This window comes from Hyla sarda, unplaced genomic scaffold (assembly GCF_029499605.1).
Source record: "Hyla sarda isolate aHylSar1 unplaced genomic scaffold, aHylSar1.hap1 scaffold_607, whole genome shotgun sequence".
Classification (NCBI taxonomy): domain Eukaryota; kingdom Metazoa; phylum Chordata; class Amphibia; order Anura; family Hylidae; genus Hyla; species Hyla sarda.
This window is the reverse complement of record NW_026610622.1, coordinates 167,512-186,035: the sequence shown is the minus strand read 5'-3', so window position 1 is coordinate 186,035 and position 18,524 is coordinate 167,512. Positions and strand designations below refer to the sequence as shown.

Below are 18,524 nucleotides of genomic sequence, written 5' to 3'. Positions count from 1 at the left end.
ATGGGGGGGTGCACAGTGTCAGGTTGTGGGGTCTCTATGGGATTCTCCATCTTGTATAGATATAACAGGTGGCGCCCCCTCTCTGCAGGCCGTGGTGTTGTGTATGGGGGGGTGCACAGTGTCAGGTTGTGGGGTCTCTATGGGATTCTCCATCTTGTATAGATATAACAGGTGGCGCCCCCTCTCTGCAGGCCGTGGTGTTGTATGTATGGGGGGTGCACAGTGTCAGGTTGGGGGGTCTCTATGGGATTCTCCATCTTGTATAGATGTAACAGGTGGCGCCCTCTCTCTGCAGGCCGTGGTGTTGTGTATGGGGGGTGCACAGTGTCAGGTTGTGGGGTCTCTATGGGATTCTCCATCTTGTATAGATGTAACAGGTGGCGCCCCCTCTCTGCAGGCCGTGGTGTTGTACGTATGGGGGGGTGCACAGTGTCAGGTTGTGGGGTCTCTATGGGATTCTCCACCTTGTATAGATATAGCAGGTGGCGCCCCCTCTCTGCAGGCCGTGGTGTTGTGTATGGGGGGTGCACAGTGTCAGGTTGTGGGGTCTCTATGGGATTCTCCATCTTGTATAGATATAACAGGTGGCGCCCCCTCTCTGCAGGCCGTGGTGTTGTGTATGGGGGGGGGGGGGGGGTGCACAGTGTCAGGTTGTGGGGTCTCTATGGGATTCTCCATCTTGTATAGATATAACAGGTGGCGCCCCCTCTCTGCAGGCCGTGGTGTTGTGTATGGGGGGGGGGGGGTGCACAGTGTCAGGTTGTGGGGTCTCTATGGGATTCTCCATCTTGTATAGATGTAACAGGTGGCGCCCTCTCTCTGCAGGCTGTGGTGTTGTACGTATGGGGGGGTGCACAGTGTCAGGTTGTGGGGTCTCTATGGGATTCTCCATCTTGTATAGATATAGCAGGTGGCGCCCCCTCTCTGCAGGCCGTGGTGTTGTGTATGGGGGGTGCACAGTGTCAGGTTGTGGGGTCTCTATGGGATTCTCCATCTTGTATAGATATAACAGGTGGCGCCCCCTCTCTGCAGGCCGTGGTGTTGTATGTATGGGGGGTGCACAGTGTCAGGTTGTGGGGTCTCTATGGGATTCTCCATCTTGTATAGATATAACAGGTGGCGCCCCCTCTCTGCAGGCCGTGGTGTTGTATGTATGGGGGGTGCACAGTGTCAGGTAGTGGGGTCTCTATGGGATTCTCCATCTTGTATAGATATAACAGGTGGCGCCCCCTCTCTGCAGGCCGTGGTGTTGTGTGTATGGGGGGTGCACAGTGTCAGGTTGTGGGGTCTCTATGGGATTCTCCATCTTGTATAGATATAACAGGTGGCGCCCCCTCTCTGCAGGCCGTGGTGTTGTATGTATGGGGGGTGCACAGTGTCAGGTTGTGGGGTCTCTATGGGATTCTCCATCTTGTATAGATATAACAGGTGGCGCCCCCTCTCTGCAGGCCGTGGTGTTGTATGTATGGGGGGTGCACAGTGTCAGGTTGTGGGGTCTCTATGGGATTCTCCATCTTGTATAGATATAACAGGTGGCGCCCCCTCTCTGCAGGCCGTGGTGTTGTGTGTATGGGGGGTGCACAGTGTCAGGATGTGGGGTCTCTATGGGATTCTCCATCTTGTATAGATATAACAGGTGGCGCCCTCTCTCTGCAGGCCGTGGTGTTGTGTGTATGGGGGGTGCACAGTGTCAGGTTGTGGGGTCTCTATGGGATTCTCCATCTTGTATAGATGTAACAGGTGGCGCCCCCTCTCTGCAGGCCGTGGTGTTGTATGTATGGGGGGGTGCACAGTGTCAGGTTGTGGGGTCTCTATGGGATTCTCCATCTTGTATAGATGTAACAGGTGGCGCCCTCTCTCTGCAGGCCGTGGTGTTGTATGTATGGGGGGGTGCACAGTGTCAGGTTGTGGGGTCTCTATGGGATTCTCCATCTTGTATAGATGTAACAGGTGGCGCCCTCTCTCTGCAGGCCGTGGTGCTGCCGTGTACTATGGTGGAGATGTGAGCGGCCGTTAATGGACGGATCTGGACCTGAGGTTGCTGACGCCCTCCCGGCAGAGGTCATGGTACAGAGTCGAGAAGAAGAGAGTGCCCCTCCACCCGCCCTCCTTGGGGTCAGCGCTCCCAGCACCGGGGTCACCATGCAGGAGTCGGTGGCCCCTCTCATACATCCTCTTTCGTCCCTGCCCAGTGACAGCCCCCAGAAGAGGGCACTCTCCTCTCTCCCAGCACCACCGGACGCTCTGCAGGCTACAACTGGTATGTGAGGCCCCCCGCACCGCCATCCACAGGTTCAACACCCTCTTCCCTCCATGCCAGGGGGTGTCCTAAGATGGAGAAGAGTCTGATCTCTGGGGGCCCCTGTCCACTGTGTGAATGGCACCCTACCGACTGGAGACAGACAAGTGGTGGAGCCCCAGTGGGCAGACACTTACCACCTATCTGAACTGACTGGGACATCTCCTGTAACCTCAACCCAGGCCCTCGTCCTCTTCTCGTCCTCCTCCCTGTCCCTCCTCCCTGTCCCTCGTCCTCTTCTCGTCCTCCTCCCTGTCCCTCGTCCTCTTCTCGTCCTCCTCCCTGTCCCTCGTCCTCTTCTCGTCCTCCTCCCTGTCCCTCGTCCTCTTCTCGTCCTCCTCCCTGTCCCTCGTCCTCTTCTCGTCCTCCTCCCTGTCCCTCGTCCTCCTCCCTTTCCCTCGTCCTCTTCTCGTCCTCCTCCCTGTCCCTCGTCCTCTTCTCGTCCTCTTCTCGTCCTCCTCCCTGTCCCTCGTCCTCTTCTCGTCCTCCTCCCTGTCCCTCGTCCTCTTCTCGTCCTCCTCCCTGTCCCTCGTCCTCTTCTCGTCCTCCTCCCTGTCCCTCGTCCTCTTCTCGTCCTCCTCCCTGTCCCTCGTCCTCTTCTCGTCCTCCTCCCTGTCCCTCGTCCTCTTCTCGTCCTCCTCCCTGTCCCTCGTCCTCTTCTCGTCCTCCTCCCTGTCCCTCGTCCTCTTCTCGTCCTCCTCCCTGTCCCTCGTCCTCTTCTCGTCCTCCTCCCTGTCCCTCGTCCTCTTCTCGTCCTCCTCCCTGTCCCTCGTCCTCTTCTCGTCCTCCTCCCTGTCCCTCGTCCTCTTCTTCGTCTCCTTCCTGTCCTTCGTCTTTCTTCTTCTCTTCTTCCTTCTGTCTCTTTCTCGTTCTCTTCCCTGTCTTCTTTCTTCTTCTGTCTTCTTCTTCCTTGTCTGTCCTTCTTCTCGTCTTTCTGTCCTCGTCCTCTTTCTCGTCTTCTTCCTCCCTGTCCCTCGTCCTCTTCTCGTCCTCCTCCCTGTCCCTCGTCCTCTTCTCGTCCTCCTCCCTGTCCCTCGTCCTCTTCTCGTCCTCCTCCCTGTCCCTCGTCCTCTTCTCGTCCTCCTCCCTGTCCCTCGTCCTCTTCTCGTCCTCCTCCCTGTCCCTCGTCCTCTTCTCGTCCTCCTCCCTGTCCCTCGTCCTCTTCTCGTCCTCCTCCCTGTCCCTCGTCCTCTTCTCGTCCTCCTCCCTGTCCCTCGTCCTCTTCTCGTCCTCCTCCCTGTCCCTCGTCCTCTTCTCGTCCTCCTCCCTGTCCCTCGTCCTCTTCTCGTCCTCCTCCCTGTCCCTCGTCCTCTTCTCGTCCTCCTCCCTGTCCCTCGTCCTCTTCTCGTCCTCCTCCCTGTCCCTCGTCCTCTTCTCGTCCTCCTCCCTGTCCCTCGTCCTCTTCTCGTCCTCCTCCCTGTCCCTCGTCCTCTTCTCGTCCTCCTCCCTGTCCCTCGTCCTCTTCTCGTCCTCCTCCCTGTCCCTCGTCCTCTTCTCGTCCTCCTCCCTGTCCCTCGTCCTCTTCTCGTCCTCCTCCCTGTCCCTCGTCCTCTTCTCGTCCTCCTCCCTGTCCCTCGTCCTCTTCTCGTCCTCCTCCCTGTCCCTCGTCCTCTTCTCGTCCTCCTCCCTGTCCCTCGTCCTCTTCTCGTCCTCCTCCCTGTCCCTCGTCCTCTTCTCGTCCTCCTCCCTGTCCCTCGTCCTCTTCTCGTCCTCCTCCCTGTCCCTCGTCCTCTTCTCGTCCTCCTCCCTGTCCCTCGTCCTCTTCTCGTCCTCCTCCCTGTCCCTCGTCCTCTTCTCGTCCTCCTCCCTGTCCCTCGTCCTCTTCTCGTCCTCCTCCCTGTCCCTCGTCCTCTTCTCGTCCTCCTCCCTGTCCCTCGTCCTCTTCTCGTCCTCCTCCCTGTCCCTCGTCCTCTTCTCGTCCTCCTCCCTGTCCCTCGTCCTCTTCTCGTCCTCCTCCCTGTCCCTCGTCCTCTTCTCGTCCTCCTCCCTGTCCCTCGTCCTCTTCTCGTCCTCCTCCCTGTCCCTCGTCCTCTTCTCGTCCTCCTCCCTGTCCCTCGTCCTCTTCTCGTCCTCCTCCCTGTCCCTCGTCCTCTCCTCTTCTCGTCCTCCTCCCTGTCCCTCGTCCTCTTCTCGTCCTCCTCCCTGTCCCTCGTCCTCTTCTCGTCCTCCTCCCTGTCCCTCGTCCTCTTCTCGTCCTCCTCCCTGTCCCTCGTCCTCTTCTCGTCCTCCTCCCTGTCCCTCGTCCTCTTCTCGTCCTCCTCCCTGTCCCTCGTCCTCTTCTCGTCCTCCTCCCTGTCCCTCGTCCTCTTCTCGTCCTCCTCCCTGTCCCTCGTCCTCTTCTCGTCCTCCTCCCTGTCCCTCGTCCTCTTCTCGTCCTCCTCCCTGTCCCTCGTCCTCTTCTCGTCCTCCTCCCTGTCCCTCGTCCTCTTCTCGTCCTCCTCCCTGTCCCTCGTCCTCTTCTCGTCCTCCTCCCTGTCCCTCGTCCTCTTCTCGTCCTCCTCCCTGTCCCTCGTCCTCTTCTCGTCCTCCTCCCTGTCCCTCGTCCTCTTCTCGTCCTCCTCCCTGTCCCTCGTCCTCTTCTCGTCCTCCTCCCTGTCCCTCGTCCTCTTCTCGTCCTCCTCCCTGTCCCTCGTCCTCTTCTCGTCCTCCTCCCTGTCCCTCGTCCTCTTCTCGTCCTCTTCTCGTCCTCTTCTCGTCCTCTTCTCGTCCTCTTCTCGTCCTCTTCTCGTCCTCTTCTCGTCCTCTTCTCGTCCTCTTCTCGTCCTCTTCTCGTCCTCTTCTCGTCCTCTTCTCGTCCTCTTCTCGTCCTCTTCTCGTCCTCTTCTCGTCCTCTTCTCGTCCTCTTCTCGTCCTCTTCTCGTCCTCTTCTCGTCCTCTTCTCGTCCTCTTCTCGTCCTCTTCTCGTCCTCTTCTCGTCCTCTTCTCGTCCTCTTCTCGTCCTCTTCTCGTCCTCTTCTCGTCCTCTTCTCGTCCTCTTCTCGTCCTCTTCTCGTCCTCTTCTCGTCCTCTTCTCGTCCTCTTCTCGTCCTCTTCTCGTCCTCTTCTCGTCCTCTTCTCGTCCTCTTCTCGTCCTCTTCTCGTCCTCTTCTCGTCCTCTTCTCGTCCTCTTCTCGTCCTCTTCTCGTCCTCTTCTCGTCCTCTTCTCGTCCTCTTCTCGTCCTCTTCTCGTCCTCTTCTCGTCCTCTTCTCGTCCTCTTCTCGTCCTCTTCTCGTCCTCTTCTCGTCCTCTTCTCGTCCTCTTCTCGTCCTCTTCTCGTCCTCTTCTCGTCCTCTTCTCGTCCTCTTCTCGTCCTCTTCTCGTCCTCTTCTCGTCCTCTTCTCGTCCTCTTCTCGTCCTCTTCTCGTCCTCTTCTCGTCCTCTTCTCGTCCTCTTCTCGTCCTCTTCTCGTCCTCTTCTCGTCCTCTTCTCGTCCTCTTCTCGTCCTCTTCTCGTCCTCTTCTCGTCCTCTTCTCGTCCTCTTCTCGTCCTCTTCTCGTCCTCTTCTCGTCCTCTTCTCGTCCTCTTCTCGTCCTCTTCTCGTCCTCTTCTCGTCCTCTTCTCGTCCTCCTCCCTGTCCCTCGTCCCCTTGTTCTCGTCCTCTTCTCGTCCTCTTCTCGTCCTCTTCTCGTCCTCTTCTCGTCCTCTTCTCGTCCTCTTCTCGTCCTCTTCTCGTCCTCTTCTCGTCCTCTTCTCGTCCTCTTCTCGTCCTCTTCTCGTCCTCTTCTCGTCCTCTTCTCGTCCTCTTCTCGTCCTCTTCTCGTCCTCCTCCCTGTCCCTCGTCCCCTTGTTCTCGTCCTCTTCTCGTCCTCTTCTCGTCCTCTTCTCGTCCTCTTCTCGTCCTCTTCTCGTCCTCTTCTCGTCCTCTTCTCGTCCTCTTCTCGTCCTCTTCTCGTCCTCTTCTCGTCCTCTTCTCGTCCCCTTGTTCTCGTCCCCTTGTTCTCGTCCTCTTCTCGTCCCCTTGTTCTCGTCCCCTTGTTCTCGTCCTCTTCTCGTCCTCTTCTCGTCCTCTTCTCGTCCTCTTCTCGTCCTCTTCTCGTCCTCTTCTCGTCCTCTTCTCGTCCTCTTCTCGTCCTCTTCTCGTCCTCTTCTCGTCCTCTTCTCGTCCTCTTCTCGTCCTCTTCTCGTCCTCTTCTCGTCCTCTTCTCGTCCTCTTCTCGTCCTCTTCTCGTCCTCTTCTCGTCCTCTTCTCGTCCTCTTCTCGTCCTCTTCTCGTCCTCTTCTCGTCCTCTTCTCGTCCTCTTCTCGTCCTCTTCTCGTCCTCTTCTCGTCCTCTTCTCGTCCTCTTCTCGTCCTCTTCTCGTCCTCTTCTCGTCCTCTTCTCGTCCTCTTCTCGTCCTCTTCTCGTCCTCTTCTCGTCCTCTTCTCGTCCTCTTCTCGTCCTCTTCTCGTCCTCTTCTCGTCCTCTTCTCGTCCTCTTCTCGTCCTCTTCTCGTCCTCTTCTCGTCCTCTTCTCGTCCTCTTCTCGTCCTCTTCTCGTCCTCTTCTCGTCCTCTTCTCGTCCTCTTCTCGTCCTCTTCTCGTCCTCTTCTCGTCCTCTTCTCGTCCTCTTCTCGTCCTCTTCTCGTCCTCTTCTCGTCCTCTTCTCGTCCTCTTCTCGTCCTCTTCTCGTCCTCTTCTCGTCCTCTTCTCGTCCTCTTCTCGTCCTCTTCTCGTCCTCTTCTCGTCCTCTTCTCGTCCTCTTCTCGTCCTCTTCTCGTCCTCTTCTCGTCCTCTTCTCGTCCTCTTCTCGTCCTCTTCTCGTCCTCTTCTCGTCCTCCTCCCTGTCCCTCGTCCCCTTGTTCTCGTCCTCTTCTCGTCCTCTTCTCGTCCTCTTCTCGTCCTCCTCCCTGTCCCTCGTCCCCTTGTTCTCGTCCTCTTCTCGTCCTCTTCTCGTCCTCTTCTCGTCCTCTTCTCGTCCTCTTCTCGTCCTCCTCCCTGTCCCTCGTCCCCTTGTTCTCGTCCTCTTCTCGTCCTCTTCTCGTCCTCTTCTCGTCCTCTTCTCGTCCTCCTCCCTGTCCCTCGTCCCCTTGTTCTCGTCCTCTTCTCGTCCTCTTCTCGTCCTCTTCTCGTCCTCTTCTCGTCCTCTTCTCGTCCCCTTGTTCTCGTCCTCTTCTCGTCCTCTTCTCGTCCCCTTGTTCTCGTCCTCTTCTCGTCCTCTTCTCGTCCCCTTGTTCTCGTCCTCTTCTCGTCCTCTTCTCGTCCCCTTGTTCTCGTCCTCTTCTCGTCCTCTTCTCGTCCCCTTGTTCTCGTCCTCTTCTCGTCCTCTTCTCGTCCTCTTCTCGTCCCCTTGTTCTCGTCCTCTTCTCGTCCTCTTCTCGTCCTCTTCTCGTCCTCTTCTCGTCCTCTTCTCGTCCTCTTCTCGTCCTCTTCTCGTCCTCTTCTCGTCCTCTTCTCGTCCTCTTCTCGTCCTCTTCTCGTCCTCTTCTCGTCCTCTTCTCGTCCTCTTCTCGTCCTCTTCTCGTCCTCTTCTCGTCCTCTTCTCGTCCTCTTCTCGTCCTCTTCTCGTCCTCTTCTCGTCCTCTTCTCGTCCTCTTCTCGTCCTCTTCTCGTCCTCTTCTCGTCCTCTTCTCGTCCTCTTCTCGTCCTCTTCTCGTCCTCTTCTCGTCCTCTTCTCGTCCTCTTCTCGTCCTCTTCTCGTCCTCTTCTCGTCCTCTTCTCGTCCTCTTCTCGTCCTCTTCTCGTCCTCTTCTCGTCCTCTTCTCGTCCTCTTCTCGTCCTCTTCTCGTCCTCTTCTCGTCCTCTTCTCGTCCTCTTCTCGTCCTCTTCTCGTCCTCTTCTCGTCCTCTTCTCGTCCTCTTCTCGTCCTCTTCTCGTCCTCTTCTCGTCCTCTTCTCGTCCTCTTCTCGTCCTCTTCTCGTCCTCTTCTCGTCCTCTTCTCGTCCTCTTCTCGTCCTCTTCTCGTCCTCCTCCCTGTCCCTCGTCCCCTTGTTCTCGTCCTCTTCTCGTCCTCTTCTCGTCCTCTTCTCGTCCTCCTCCCTGTCCCTCGTCCCCTTGTTCTCGTCCTCTTCTCGTCCTCTTCTCGTCCTCTTCTCGTCCTCCTCCCTGTCCCTCGTCCCCTTGTTCTCGTCCTCTTCTCGTCCTCCTCCCTGTCCCTCGTCCCCTTGTTCTCGTCCTCTTCTCGTCCTCTTCTCGTCCTCTTCTCGTCCTCTTCTCGTCCTCTTCTCGTCCTCCTCCCTGTCCCTCGTCCCCTTGTTCTCGTCCTCTTCTCGTCCTCTTCTCGTCCTCTTCTCGTCCTCTTCTCGTCCTCTTCTCGTCCTCCTCCCTGTCCCTCGTCCCCTTGTTCTCGTCCTCTTCTCGTCCTCCTCCCTGTCCCTCGTCCCCTTGTCCTCGTCCTCTTCTCGTCCTCCTCCCTGTCCCTCGTCCCCTTGTCCTCGTCCTCTTCTCGTCCTCCTCCCTGTCCCTCGTCCCCTTGTCCTCGTCCTCTTCTCGTCCTCCTCCCTGTCCCTCGTCCCCTTGTCCTCGTCCTCTTCTCGTCCTCCTCCCTGTCCCTCGTCCTCTTCTCGTCCTCTTCTCGTCCTCTTCTCGTCCTCCTCCCTGTCCCTCGTCCTCTTCTCGTCCTCTTCTCGTCCTCTTCTCGTCCTCCTCCCTGTCCCTCGTCCTCTTCTCGTCCTCTTCTCGTCCTCTTCTCGTCCTCTTCTCGTCCTCTTCTCGTCCTCTTCTCGTCCTCTTCTCGTCCTCCTCCCTGTCCCTCGTCCCCTTGTCCTCGTCCTCTTCTCGTCCTCCTCCCTGTCCCTCGTCCCCTTGTCCTCGTCCTCTTCTCGTCCTCCTCCCTGTCCCTCGTCCTCTTGTCCTCGTCCTCTTCTCGTCCTCCTCCCTGTCCCTCGTCCTCTTGTCCTCCTCCTCCTCCTTCTCCTCCCTGTCCCTCATCCTTTTCTCCTCCTCCCTGTCCCTCATCCTCTTCTCCTTCTCCTCCCTGTCCCTCATCCTTTTCTCCTCCTCCCTGTCCCTCATCCTTTTCTCCTCCTCCCTCTTCCCTGTCCCTCCTCCTCCTCCTCCTCCCTCTTCCCTGTCCCTCCTCCTCTTGTCCTCCTCCTCCTCCTCCTTCTCCTCCCTGTCCCTCATCCTCTTGTCCTCCTCCTCCTCCTCCTCCTCCTCCTCCTCCTCCTCCCTCTTCCCTGTCCCTCATCCTCTTGTCCTCCTCCTCCCTGTCCCTCATCCTTTTCTCCTCCTCCTCTTCCCTGTCCCTCATCCTCTTGCCCTCTTCCCTGTCCCTCATCCTCTTGCCCTCTTCCCTGTCCCTCATCCTCTTGCCCTCTTCCCTGTCCCTCATCCTCTTGCCCTCTTCCCTGTCCCTCATCCTCTTGCCCTCTTCCCTGTCCCTCATCCTCTTGCCCTCTTCCCTGTCCCTCATCCTCTTGCCCTCTTCCCTGTCCCTCATCCTCTTGCCCTCTTCCCTGTCCCTCATCCTCTTGCCCTCCTCCTCTTGCCCTCCATCCCACTCCCTCTCCTCCTCCACACCCTGGGCCCCTCCTCTTGCTCTGCGGTAATCTTTTGTATATCGTGCAGGTCCAACCCTTGCAGATGGCAGTGATAGATGTTCGGTTGCTGAAGATTCCTCTTGTGTCCCACAAACTCCGACCTCCAAGACCAGATGTGAGACCCCGCTAGGACAGAGTCTCCTCAATGTGTCTGATCCATCTCCATGTATTACTAGCATATTGCAGGACTCCTCCCCTATTGGGACCCCTCGAAGTCCAACACCTGGAAAGAGGCCAAAGAAACGAGGCCGCAAGCCTAAAGCTAAGGTGCTGCGGATGAAGAAGGCCCGGAAGTCTGTGACACCTCCTACACACCCTCCTGGCAGGAAGGGTCTTGGCATAATTCAGTCCCCGGTGAACACTGTGGCTCTGCCCAGTGACAGTCCCCAGAAGAGGGCGCTCTCCTCTCTCCCTCCACTACAGGACTCTCTGCAATCTGCTACTGGTATGTGACTGTGTCCTCCATACTGGTTTAGGACCTCCCCTTCTTCTCCTCTACCTCTTAGGCTGCCCTCCTCTACCTCTTAGGCTGCCCTCCTCTACCTCTTAGGCTGCCCTCCTCTACCTCTTAGGCTGCCCTCCTCTACCTCTTAGGCTGCCCTCCTCTACCTCTTAGGCTGCCCTCCTCTACCTCTTAGGCTGCCCTCCTCTACCTCTTAGGCTGCCCTCCTCTACCTCTTAGGCTGCCCTCCTCTACCTCTTAGGCTGCCCTCCTCTACCTCTTAGGCTGCCCTCCTCTACCTCTTAGGCTGCCCTCCTCTACCTCTTAGGCTGCCCTCCTCTACCTCTTAGGCTGCCCTCCTCTACCTCTTAGGCTGCCCTCCTCTACCTCTTAGGCTGCCCTCCTCTACCTCTTAGGCTGCCCTCCTCTACCTCTTAGGCTGCCCTCCTCTACCTCTTAGGCTGCCCTCCTCTACCTCTTAGGCTGCCCTCCTCTACCTCTTAGGCTGCCCTCCTCTTCCTCTTAGGCTGCCCTCCTTTTTCTTCTTTTTTCTTTTTAAAGAATTTTTGTGTGTATGTATTGTGTGTGCATATGTCTGTGTATGATGTGGGGTGTATCAGTGGCGGGTGTATGTATAATGTGTGCATATGTATGGTGTGTGTCATGTGTATATATGATGTGTGTATGATAAAGGATATAGGGAAATGATATAAAATGGGTATCCTAATGATAAAGGATATCGCCAATGATAAAGGGAATGTATAAATATATTATACTATTCCTCCTTCCTTCCTTCCTTCCTTTTCCAAGTGTTAACAACTTACTATTGTTTCCCTTTGTAGATGTATGGTTTAAGTAATTCCCAACATAGGGTTAATAATACAAAGGTTTATTCACTAACACACTATATAACTTTAGCTAACATATATACATATCCGTATTATATCAATGTATCTCAGTGTATACAACAATGGCAACTTCAATACATTAACATTATACTAGTCACATTACAATTTAACCCAATACAATATCTTACCCACCCACCTAATTACCCACCAATACACTCACACAGGCGCTCAATCCACAACAGCTTTCTGTCCCTAAGGCTATAGGAGTTAGTGATAGTAATGAGAGGGTCAGGGAGAGAAGAGGTTTGTGAGTCTTGGGATAGGAAGGATAGGGTTAGACTGTGGAGGGGAGGTTACTAAGAGAGGGAAGTTGGGGCAAAGGTAGAGGAGGAAAGAGGGTGCCCAGGATTATACTTAGCAGATTATCGGAGTGTTGGCAGATGAGGCAGGACAGCAATCTATATTTCTTGGGCCTGGATCCTCAGTGCCTCATGGAGTTGTTCCCGTGTTGGTGGCTGCTTCTCAGGATCACTCTCTCCCTCCCATTCAGCTTGGTATATATATCTAACGTTATACAATATCCTAAGACCCTCCTATCTGGCCAAATATCCCCAGGCACCAACCCAGGTTTGGTGGGCACATACCAGAGAATGTAGACAATGCCACCTGTGCTTTGGCCTCTCTATGACCTGGCCAGATATCCCAAGGCTACCATGATACGTGTATGGAACAGGTTAGGTGGGCCCATATTTTGGAATGTTATACAACATCCCAAAATATGCCCCTGGTCTAATGGCCATTATATTGTGTTTTATGACATGCCCCAAGTCATGTCCTGTTTGTACAACATTTCTATCCTACAAAGGTCTAATATAGGGCATAGTTGATGTGAGATAGATTGATATAAATATGATTATATGACGCTTCCCTTCACAGTTTATAACTTTTTTATTAAAGAATTTTTTCTTTAAAACAGATATTTGAGAATAAGAAAATTAAAAGTACATAGAATAATAAACAGAGTCATTACATATTAAAAAGATCAGGTTACAATATGATAACATAGATCCGGCTGTAAAGATGTTGTAAAGTCCAGATTATTTCAGGTCGGTTCTGTGAGTATCCGGGGAAGACCCCACATCAGAGTCATGATTCTTCTTCTTTTTTCTTCCTCCTTCTTCCCCTTTTTTCTTTTTGTGATCTTCTCTGTGTTATTTTATTCTGTTTTATCCATTATCTTAGATCCTTCTCTTCTGGACATTGGGGATAAATCTTTTGCCCCTGAAGATGCCCTCCTACAAACGCCCGTAAAGGTGCCAAAGAAACGAGGGCGCAAGTCTAAAGCTGAGCTTCTCCAGATGAAGGCGGCTCAAGAGCTGTTGGCCCAAACCCAGGTGGAGAGCAGACAGAGCGACTCCGAGAACATGGAGGTGGAGCTGACACAAAGTGGTCGTCCAAGGAGACGCGCTGCCAAAACGTGAGTCCGGGTTGTAACCCCTACCAGTCACAGATGTGGCACATGTAGTCATTACTTCCAGGTGACACATCCATCAGACGAACCCCCTTGGTGACATTTATGCTACCGTCAGTTTTTGGAGAGGTTTTTTAGTTGTTCTCTGGTGACTGCAGGTTTCTTTCCCAGGGCCATGAAATATTTTCAGGATCTGGCAGATGAATGGTCGTCATCTGGACTGTCCTCTCCTAAAGTGGAGAAGAAGATCCCGGAGGAGTCTGGGAAGAAGAGACGCCGGAAGAGGAAGGCAGACGACTCTGATGACGATGTGGACTTTGTGGTGTCAGAAGATGTCCTGGAGCAGGAAAAAGAAGAGGTGGAGGATGACCTGAGCGGGGAGGAGTCTGTCGGTGACCTCAGCTTCTACAGGACCAGCGTCTTTACTCCTGGAGAGGTGAGGTCCCTGCGCTCAGGGGAATCCTGGATATGATCCTGGGGTCACATGTCCCACACAAGGATTCCACTCCTGATTCTCTTAGGCCACGGATAGGACAGATTTATAAGAACTTTTAACGGATAAACTTAGACTAGATAGGAAAATTCTTCCCTCATACACCAGGATGTGACCCCTGTGTACCTTAGGTCATGTGAGGGGTTTGCTCAGAACGCACTTATGTATTTTGCGGATTGGGAAATGTGAATAATAACCTTTTAGAAGTTTCTTCTTCTCGTTCGCAAAGGCTCTTATGCCAGTCCGTGTAGTCACGAACCGCGAGGTGCGGGTGGTAGGATTATCTATAAAATCACTATTTGTCTACACTAGACCGAAAATAATGATAAAAAATCCCTCTTACGCCACCCCATTAAATGATATCGCTGCCACCACCTGCCTGTTTTAAGCCGACAGGAAGCTGTCAATCCAATCTGGATACGCTACAATTCCCAAATATAATCTATCCCCAGTAGTATATAAAAAAGATGAATCCAAATCTATAATGTAGCCCAACAGGTAAGTACATTTAAGACTATAACTTCAATCTCTCCAAGGACAATGTGCGTCCGTTTTATCAGACATAAGGCGGTACTTAATAAATGAATGGTTTATTATGAAAGAAAAATATTCACAGTAAATATAAAAATAGATATTAACAAGACAAAGTTTCACCCCACAGAAAATAAAATAAAAGGGAAAAAACATAGAATCCTTACTTACAGAAAGCGACAGAGTTCTATCCCATGGTGTCTGGCATCCAAAATTAGATCTCGTCCCCCATGCAAGCGCGCCTAGTCCCCCCCCAGGTCTGCAGTTTTATGTCCGGCTATGGACAGGAGACGCCTATGTTCAGCCCCTGGGCAGGACAAGGAGGAGAGATAGATTCTGCCCACTTCCTCATGATAACCTTATGCCCAAAGAATAGGAAATGACCCCTAACTTTTATCATGGGCCAGGCACCCACATCATTTTGTTATATTTGGGTTCTCCATCAAATCCTCTTTTTAGGGGTACCTGACATGACCCCCTTGTTGTGTATGATTTACCCAGCGCCTACAGTTCGGGCAGGGATCAATACACAAGGGTCAGATGAGGACTCATTTTAAAGGTCTTATGATGGAGAATCTAACCGTATAATATAGGGCTGCATACATACTACCCTGACCCCCATATTTCATATTGAAAAAAATAGGATTTTCCAATTGGGTCAACTTCATACATCTCTTTCATCTATTGACATCCAGGCTGGTGCCTTGCTGGCTAAAATGGTGTTCCCTTTCCTGTCATAGAGCAGCTGTGTTAGTGAACCCCCTGCTAGGATTAGTCCCACCTATACCCAGGCTGGATAGACATGTAGGCTCCATGGTCGTCACCGTATATCATAAACTTTTTAGTGTACTTAAACCAAATTCACCGAAAAAACACTAAAATATAACTTTTAATACATAGTTCACTTAAAAAGGATCCTATTGTGATCCACTGACCAAACTCAAAAAGAAAAAAATTATATATATTGTAGTTGCTGCAAAACAACCCTAATAAATGGTCTCAATGCAGTCTTAGAGATGATATATACAAAGGCACAGGGTGTATACCAGTCGGAGATAAGTATATGTTTCCTACCTAAAGGTAGGGGAGGAGGAGGGGAGGGACCTACAGGATAGATATAAGGCCAATTGGTGCGTGAGGCCACTACCTGCGGCTCACCCTATAATAGCCCTAGACTACTCCTGCCGCTAAGCGGAGTTTACGCCCTTATAAGGACGGCCCCGCTCCGGAACCTAGGCCTAAATTGTCCTTAGTAAATACTGGTCTAGGACAAGTTAGGGAAGGGGCTCTCTATCTCACTGGGGAACCCTAACTAAGTATAGGATAGAGATGGACAGCCTAAGATAGTATCACAGTGCGAGACACCTAGACAATGGGCCAGGGATATAAGGTCACTTATCTAGATAGGTTGTTGTGGCCAAAGTTATTCCAGTGACGGGTAACCCAGATGGTAGTGGTATGGGCTACCCAACATGCGTTTTCAAACAGAGAACATAGATGGCATATAACTGCAAATCGACATATATATATATATGTCCTACACAAGATGTTATTTCAGATACTCCAAGGTAATGATACTGGATCAAAATATGTTCAATTGATTTATAGAAAAAATCACTATTAGATATTCACACGTAATAGATACTCTGTATGGGTCAACTGGCACAAAGTCACCTTACAATTATATCTGTCATGTGTCAAAGAGGAAAAAGGGGGGTATTGAACCCATATATCAAATTCAGACTGGCAAATCACTCGGGTGCATAGTCTCTATTGCATCTTAGGCTGTCCATCCCCATCCTATAGTTAGTTAGGGTTCCCCAGTGAGATAGAGAGCCCCTTCCCTAACTTGTCCTAGACCAGTATTTACTATGGACAACTTAGGCCTAGGTTCCGGAGCGGGGCCGTCCTTATAAGGGGGTAAACTCCGCCTAGCGGCAGGAGTAGTCTAGGGCTATTATAGGGCGAGCCGCAGGTAGTGGCCTCACGCACCAATTGGCCTTATATCCATCCTATAGGTCCCTCCCCTCCTCTTCCCCTACATTTTACCCCACCTTTAGGTAGGAAACATATACTTATCTCCGACTGGTATACACCCTGTGCCTTTGTATATATCATCTGTAAGACTGCATTGAGACCATTTATTAGGGTTGTTTTGCAGCAACTACAATATATATAATTTTTTCTTTTTGAGTTTTGTCAGTGGATCACAATAGGATCCTTTTTAAGTGAACTATGTATTAAGTTATATTTTAGTGTTTTTTCAGTGAATTAGGCTCCATGGTGCCTTGATAAAAAGATAATTAATTGCCCCCCACTAGATGCTATTGTTCAGATTGTCGTCTCCGGACAGTTAGACCAAACAGAAGGGATTCTTTGAAATGTTCAGCGATGCAGATAGGTGTGTAATGGAATTAACAATGTGCATACCGATGAAATTTGGCAGACCATGTACCTCCAGTAATGAATGACAAGCAATCCTAATGCAACATGAATACATATTTTGCCATGGTATGACACCTCCCCCCAATAAGAGACGCACTAGGAGGAGGCTCACATTACCCTACCTTGCGTCTTCCACTTGACATGGCACCGCAGGTAGGGCTTTAATTCTCCCAAAGCACAAACAATTGCAAGACACACTTTTTCCATTGTGGCACTCAATGACAGCAATGACATAGCATCTAGTGCCCCCCACTGGCCACTAGATGCTATTGCTCAGATTGTCGCCTCCGGACAGTTAGACCAAACAGAAGGGATTCTTTGAAATGTTCAGCGATGCAGATAGGTGTATAATGGAATTAACAATGTGCATACCAATGAAATTTGGCAGACCATAATGGCAATGGCAACCATTTGGCAATCATAATGCAACATGAATACATATTTTGCCATGGTATATGACACCATCCTCTGCCTTCTTTTCCACCTTCCTCCTCCTCCTCTTGTCTCCCCTCCGCCTTCCTCCTCCTTTTGTCTCCCCTCCGCCTTCCTCCTCTTGTGTCCCCTACGCCTTCTTCCTCCTCTCATCTCCCCTCTGCCTTCTTCCTCCTCTCGTCTCCCCTCCGCCGCCTTTCTCTTCCTCCTCTCGTCTCCCCTCCGCCGCATTTCTCTTCCTCCTCTTGTCTCCCCTCCGCCGCATTTCTCTTCCTCCTCTTGTCTCCCCTCCGCCGCATTTCTCTTCCTCCTCTCGTCTCTCCTCCGCCGCCTTTCTTCTCTTCCTCCTCTTGTCTCTCCTCCGCCGCCTTCTTCTTCCTCCTCTTGTCTCTCCTCCGCCGCCTTCTTCTTCCTCCTCTTGTCTCTCCTCCGCCGCCTTCTTCTTCCTCCTCTTGTCTCTCCTCCGCCGCCTTCTTCTTCTTCTTCCTCCTCTCGTCTCCCCTCTGCCGCCTTTCTCTTCCTCCTCTCGTCTCCCCTCCGCCGCATTTCTCTTCCTCCTCTTGTCTCCCCTCCGCCGCATTTCTCTTCCTCCTCTCGTCTCTCCTCCGCCGCCTTTCTTCTCTTCCTCCTCTTGTCTCTCCTCCGCCGCCTTCTTCTTCCTCCTCTTGTCTCTCCTCCGCCGCCTTCTTCTTCCTCCTCTTGTCTCTCCTCCGCCGCCTTCTTCTTCCTCCTCTTGTCTCTCCTCCGCCGCCTTCTTCTTCTTCTTCCTCCTCTCGTCTCCCCTCTGCCGCCTTCCTCTTCCTCCTCTCGTCTCCCCTCCGCCGCCTTTCTCTTCTTCCTCTCGTCTCCCCTCCGCCGCCTTTCTCTTCCTCCTCTCGTCTCTCCTCCGCCACCTTTCTCTTCCTCCTCTTGTCTCTCCTCCACCGCCTTCTTCTTCCTCCTCTTGTCTCTCCTCCGCCGCCTTCTTCTTCCTCCTCTAGTCTCCCCTCCGCCGCCGCCTTCTTCCTCCTCTCGTCTCTTCTCTGCTGCCTTTCTCTTCCTCCTCTCGTCTCCCCTCCGCCGCCTTTCTCTTCCTCCTCTCGTCTCTCCTCCGCCGCCTTTCTTCTCTTCCTCCTCTTGTCTCTCCGCCGCCTTCTTCTTCCTCCTCTTGTCTCTCCTCCGCCGCCTCCTTCTTCCTCCTCTAGTCTCCCCTCTGCCGCCTTCTTCTTCCTCCTCTCGTCTCTTCTCTGCTGCCTTTCTCTTCCTCCTCTCGTCTCTCCGCCGCCGCCGCCTTCCTCTTCCTCCTCTCGTCTCGCCGCCGCCGCCTTCCTCTTCCTCCTCTCGTCTCGCCGCCGCCGCCTTCCTCTTCCTCCACTCGTCTCTCCTCCGCCGCCGCCTTCCTCTTCCTCCTCCTCGTCTCTCCTCCGCCGCCTTCCTCTTCCTCCTCCTCGTCTTTCCTCCGCCGCCGCCTTCCTCTTCCTCCTCTCGTCTCTCCTCCGTTGCCTTCCTCTTCCTCCTCCTCGTCTCTCCTCTGCCGCAGCCCTCCTCTTCCTCCTCTCGTCTCCCCTCCGCCGCCTTCCTCTTCCTCCTCTCGTCTCCCCTCCGCCGCCTTCCTCTTCCTCCTCTCGTCTCTCCTCCTCCACCGCCTTCCTCTTCCTCCTCCTCGTCTCTCTTCCGCCTTCCTCTTCCTTCTCTCGTCTCCCCTCCGCCGCCTTCCTCTTCCTCCTCTCGTCTCCCCTCCGCCGCCTTCCTCTTCCTCCTCTCGTCTCCCCTCCGCCGCCTTCCTCTTCCTCCTCTCGTCTCTCCTCCGCCGCCGCCTTCCTCTTCCTCCTCTCGTCTCTCCGCCGCCGCCGCCTTCCTCTTCCTCCTCTCGTCTCTCCTCCGCCGCCGCCTTCCTCTTCCTCCTCCTCGTCTTTCCTCCGCCGCCGCCTTCCTCTTCCTCCTCTCGTCTCTCCTCCGTTGCCTTCCTCTTCCTCCTCCTCGTCTCTCCTCTGCCGCAGCCCTCCTCTTCCTCCTCTCGTCTCCCCTCCGCCGCCTTCCTCTTCCTCCTCTCGTCTCCCCTCCGCCGCCTTCCTCTTCCTCCTCTCGTCTCTCCTCCTCCACCGCCTTCCTCTTCCTCCTCCTCGTCTCTCTTCCGCCTTCCTCTT

General features: G+C 53.6%; 1 protein-coding gene across 1 annotated transcript in view; it reads left to right on the top strand.

Annotated features, from left to right (window-relative positions):
* GTF3C2 (general transcription factor IIIC subunit 2) overlaps positions 1 to 18,524 on the top strand; it is a gene marked incomplete in the record, with an annotated part of 68,548 nt that overhangs the window by 7,181 nt on the left and 42,843 nt on the right. Inside the window, 4 exon segments of the mRNA XM_056554224.1 lie at positions 1,971 to 2,260; positions 9,765 to 10,181; positions 12,269 to 12,503; positions 12,669 to 12,933. Of these exon segments, the coding sequence (XP_056410199.1) occupies positions 2,017 to 2,260; positions 9,765 to 10,181; positions 12,269 to 12,503; positions 12,669 to 12,933 (1,161 nt within the window).